General features: G+C 48.7%; 1 protein-coding gene across 1 annotated transcript; it reads right to left on the reverse strand.

The window, feature by feature from the left end:
* Nucleotides 1-313: 313 nt before the first annotated feature.
* Nucleotides 314-4321, reverse strand: LOC135887385 (zinc finger protein 420-like). Its single transcript, XM_065415156.1, has 7 exons — nt 4298-4321; nt 3644-3770; nt 3124-3186; nt 2924-3037; nt 1374-2598; nt 680-1037; nt 314-595 (listed from the first exon to the last, which is right to left on the reverse strand). The coding sequence occupies exons 1-7, from the start codon at nt 4319-4321 to the stop codon at nt 314-316; spliced, it is 2193 nt and encodes a 730-aa protein (XP_065271228.1).
* Nucleotides 4322-5235: the final 914 nt, after the last annotated feature.

Genomic DNA, 5235 nt, shown 5'->3' on the forward strand with positions numbered 1-5235 from the left:
TCGTTATCTCTAGGCAGATTCTTGCCTGCATATTTATACCTGCCTCTAGAAATTTCCACCACATGCGTCTGACAAAGTGGGTATTCACCCACAAAAGCTTATGCTCCAATACTTCTGTTAGTCTATAAGGTGCCACAGGACTCTTTGTTGCTTTTTATAGACTACTACAGTTACCATCTTCTTCCAGGTCTTTAACATAAGTTTACATTTCAAAGCTCAAACTTATCTAACATGGACACACTTTTTTAACATGTCTCTAAAAGTTGAACTGGGTCTATTACATGCAAGTTGCTTAACCCTTTCTCTCCCAGTGTCACAGAAGTTTAGCTCCTGTGTGGATTGCTTGATGTTTAGTAAGGTGTGACCGCTGTATGAAACTTTTCCTACAGTCCAAGCACTTGTGGGGTCTCTCTCCTGTGTGGATTGCCTGATGTTTAACAAGGTTTGACCTCTGTATGAAACTTTTCCCACAGTCCAAGCACTTGTGGGGTCTCTCTCCTGTGTGGATTGCTTTATGTTTAATAAGGTGTGACCTCTGTATGAAACGTTTCCCGCAATCCAAGCACTTGTGGGGTCTCTCTCCTGTGTGGATTGCCTGATGTTTAACAAGGTGTAACCTCCGTATGAAAGTTTTTCCACAGGCTAAGCACTTATGGGGTCTCTCTCCTGTGTGGATTGCCTGATGTTTAACAAGGTCTGACCTCCATATGAAATTTTTTCCACAGTTCAAACACTTGTGGGGTCTCTCTCCTGTGTGGATTGCTTTATGTTTAATAAGGTGTGACCTCTGTATGAAACTTTTCCCACAGTCCAAGCACTTGTGGGGTCTCTCTCCTGTGTGGATTCCTTTATGTTCAATAAGGTTTGACCTCTGTATGAAATTTTTCCCACAGTCCAAGCACTTATGTGGTCTCTCTCCTGTGTGGATTGCCTGATGTTTAGTAAGGTCTGACCTCTGTATGAAACTTTTCCCACAGTCCAAGCACTTATGTGGTCTCTCTCCTGTGTGGATTGCCTGATGTTTAGTAAGGTCTGACCTCTGTATGAAACTTTTCCCACAGTCCAAGCACTTATGTGGTCTCTCTCCTTTGTGGATTGCCTGATGTCTAATAAGGTCTGACCTCTGTATGAAACTTTTCCCGCAGTCCAAACACTTATGGGGTCTCTCTCCTGTGTGGATTGCTTGATGTTTAACAAGGTTTGACCTCTGTATGAAACTTTTCCCACAGTCCAAGCACTTGTGGGATCTCTCTCCTGTGTGGATTGCCTGATGTTTAACAAGGTGTGACCTCCGTATGAAATTTTTTCCACAGACTAAGCACGTGTGGGATCTCTCTCCTGTGTGGATTGCCTGATGTCTAATAAGGTTTGACCTCTGTATGAAACTTTTCCCACAGTCCAAGCACTTGTGGGGTCTCTCTCCTGTGTGGATTGCCTGATGTTTAGAAAGGGCTGATCTGTTCCTGAAACTTTTCCCACAGTCTAAGCACTTATGTGGTCTCTCTCCTGTGTGGATTGCCTGATGTCTAATAAGGTTTGACCTCTGTATGAAACTTTTCCCACAGTCCAAGCACTTGTGGGGTCTCTCTCCTGTGTGGATTGCCTGATGTTTAGAAAGGGCTGATCTGTTCCTGAAACTTTTCCCACAGTCTAAGCACTTATGTGGTCTCTCTCCTGTGTGGATTGCCTGATGTTTAACAAGGTGTGACCTCCGTATGAAATTTTTTCCACAGTTCAAACACTTATGTGGTCTCTCTCCTGTGTGGATTGCTTGATGTTTAACAAGGTATGACCTCCGTATGAAACTTTTCCCACAATCCAAGCACTTGTGGGGTCTCTCTCCTGTGTGCATTCCTTTATGTTCAATAAGGTTTGACCTCTGTATGAAACTTTTCCCACAGTCCAAGCACTTATGTGGTCTCTCTCCTGTGTGGATTGCCTGATGTTTAGTAAGGTCTGACCTCTGTATGAAACTTTTCCCACAGTCCAAGCACTTATGTGGTCTCTCTCCTGTGTGGATTGCGTGATGTTTAACAAGGTGTGACCTCTGTATGAAACTTTTCCCACAATCCAAGCACTTATGGGGTCTCTCCCCTGTCTGGATTCTCTGATGTGTAATTAATTCTGACTTCCAATTCAAACAGTTTCCACATTCGAGGAATTGATAGGGTTTCTCTCCCATGTGGCTTTTCCCATGGTTATTAAGATCTGAGCAGTTATTGAAGCTTTCCCCATGGGCCAAGTATTGAAGGGGTTTCCCTCCAGTATGGATTGTCTGATGTGTCACAAGCTGTGATCTGAAAATGAACCCTTTTCCACATTCGAGGCACTGATAGGGTTTCTCTTCCTTAGGATTGGTCTGCTGGGCTGTGGGATCCTTGTCTCCTCCCCCACATATAATAGATTCATCCACTTTCTTCCTTGGGTGGTTTTTCAGTCGCCTCTCTGACTTGTGCCAATTTCCCCAGGCTTCTCCCTCTTCCAAGCACTGGGATAAACTCCCTTCAGCTCTTCCCACAAAGTTCCCCTGTGGTTCCACTTGCCCAGGAACTTCCTCATGATGATTCCCATCCTTCTTCTCATCCACTGTCTCATCACCTGCTGGGAGAAAGAGACAATCCAGACAGGAGTCATTGTGCTGGGGAGAAAGAGGAATAGCACCAAGGGAAAACCCAACATGCTAACATTGTGAAGACTGAGCAACTGGAATTTGCCTCCAGATCCCACCCAAACACTCCCAGGGATGGAAAGTTGGCAAGGAAACTCCTGCAGCTAACAGGACGGGTAGAAAGCCGTGAATGGTATCTGTTGACTACAGCCCTGGTTGAGGTGAGGAAGAACTAAGGGCTCTTACTCACAGCATATTTTTGGGATTCTCAACTTTTTCCTTCATTCACCAGATGGTTTCTGTTTCAGTCCTCACCTGTGCAATTGCCTCTCAGGATCTGTCTTTCCTCACAGACCTGGAGATCCGGGACCCACAGTTCTTCCCCTCGTTCCAGGTGGGAGATCAGTTCAGGTTTGGGAATGGGAAATCCTGAACAGGGAGTGAAAAGAGACAAGGTCGGGGCACATGGAGGATTGGAAGAGTGTCTGTCACAAAGGGCATTCTGTGAGTGGTACCTCTCACCATGATCTGCTGGGGGAACATGGAATCCAACAGCACGGGAACATGATCACTGAGCCCTCTTGGGAGAAGCAGACGTCTGGGGAGGTGGGGAGAATTGTTACGCCCTCACAAGGAGTTCCCAGGATCTATGTGCTGTTGGGCCTTGCTGACGCACACACAGCTCTGGAGTTAGACCATTTCCTATTTCTAAATCTGCAGAGCCCACAATCTTCCCCAGGGCTGGAGCTATTCCCAAGAAGGGAAATGAAGAGGGATTTTGTGCATCAGTAAGAAACAATACAGACAGGACAATGAATGACTTCTGCCCCCCCCCCAAATGCTGGAGGGGTGGGCATGGTTTCGCATGTCCATTAGGGTTTGATACCCGTGTCCCAATGAAAGTCCCTCTCACGTGGCAGCTGCGCATTATGGAACCCATTCCCCTCCAATCTAACTGACCAGGGAAGAACCTGACCAGAGTCAGAAATGAAGACCTCACGGCTTCTAATAACCGAGGGGACAGGAATCCCTTACCCAGCGAGGTCACCATCTCATAGTTCTCCTGCATGACGTCCCTGTAGAGGGCTCTCTGACTGGGGTCCAGCAGAGCTCCCTGCTCCTGGGTGAAATACACAGCCACCTCCTCGAAGGTCACCGGCAACTGAAACAACAAGAGACCCCCACTCAGCCCCTGCTGCCCGAGCTACAAACCCACTAGTCACAGGAGAGGAAGAAAGACAAAAACTTCTTGGAAGCTCTGGGAGGACCAGAGTAGCAGAATCCCACCCCCACCCTGCTCAGAGCACCAGGAGTCTTCATGAGGCGGGGAGAAGGTGAGACTTCCTTGTCCCCCCCGCAGCAGATGGAGGAGGGCAGGGTCTTCTCATTTACCAATTACCACATACTTCGCAGCCACAGGCTGATACGGGAAGCAGAGCACTGAGCCAGGGACAGGGACAGGAATCCCCAAAGCTTCCCTTCGTATTTCACAGCAGCCTCTGGCCAGTGGGTTCAGGCTCCAGCACTGGGAGTCTGGAAAATCTTCCCAGCACTGCCCAGGAGGGTTATGACCTCTTTGACAAATGGTGGTATGCCCCCTCCTACTCAGAAAATCAGCAGGTTTATCACACCCTGTCTCCTCCCTGCCTCTCCGTCCCACCGTCCACCAGCTCCCTGAAAATCCCCTACCTGAGCTGACTCCATCACAGCCATTTCCCTTCCCTGTCCCCTGGAAGACGGGACGATCCTGAGTGAAGTCTGGATGTGATTCCTCAGCCTCTCGGGGCGATTGGGAAGGTTTCAGAAGGGGCTTGAGTGCATGTCACAGCCCGATTCCCCCCAGGCTCTCTCCCTGCAGACAGACGCTCTGGACTCTTCCACGCTGGAAAGAAACCCAGTTAGTTCATTACCACCCAGGCCAGGGCCCTCCCAGCAGAACTAAACCCCACGGGGCACTTTTAAACTCTCCCCATAAGAGAGTCTCTGAGCCCAATGCTGGAAAAAGAGCAGAACCAAAGGAGCCAACTTGGGGGATTCCCCCTGACATTGTCTTGTCACCCCTCTAACTCTCCCCTTCCCCCCCAAGTAGTGCGGTGTTCAGCCAAGTCAGGAACTGGCTTTTCCTCTCTCAGCTCCTCCCCTTGTTCCCAGGGGGATGCAGGGAATGGATCCGGGCAGGTCTGGGATCTGGGAACCTCCCTCCCCATTTGTTGTTCCTGGTTTCCCCTTCCAGTCTCTCCTCTCTCCCTTTTTATCATTTTCCCTTAGGAGAACCGGCGACTGCACCATTGTCCTGGGCCTTTGCTCTCATGCCAGCAGATCGAGGAACGTGATCGTTCCCCTTTATTAGACATTGGTGAGGCCTCATCTGGAATACTGTGTCCAGTTTTTGGCCCCACACTACAAGAACGATGTGGAAAAATTGGAAAGAGTCCAGCGAAGGGCAACAAAAATGATTAGGGGTCTGGAGCACATGACTTATGAGGAGAGGCTGAGGGAAATGGGATTGTTTAGTCTCCAGAAGAGAAGAATGAGGGGGGATTTGATAGCTCCTTTCAACTACCTGAAAGGGGGTTCCAAAGAGGATGGAGCTCGGCTGTTCTCAGTGGTGGCAGATGACAGAACAA

This window comes from Emys orbicularis, chromosome 13, assembly GCF_028017835.1.
Source record: "Emys orbicularis isolate rEmyOrb1 chromosome 13, rEmyOrb1.hap1, whole genome shotgun sequence".
Lineage (NCBI taxonomy): Eukaryota > Metazoa > Chordata > Testudines > Emydidae > Emys > Emys orbicularis.

What these genes read in the sequence shown, in the direction of transcription:
- LOC135887385 (XM_065415156.1), bottom strand. Translation starts at nt 4,321, where the DNA reads ATGGCTGTGATGGAGTCAGCTCAG. An exon ending in CTGTGATGGAGTCAGCTCAG is followed by an intron (nt 3,771 to 4,297) that starts GTAGGGGATTTT and finishes TTGTTGTTTCAG; the next exon opens with TTGCCGGTGACCTTCGAGGA. An exon ending in GGGAAAAGTTTCATACAGAG is followed by an intron (nt 1,038 to 1,373) that starts GTCAAACCTTAT and finishes TTTCATACAGAG; the next exon opens with GTCAGACCTTACTAAACATC.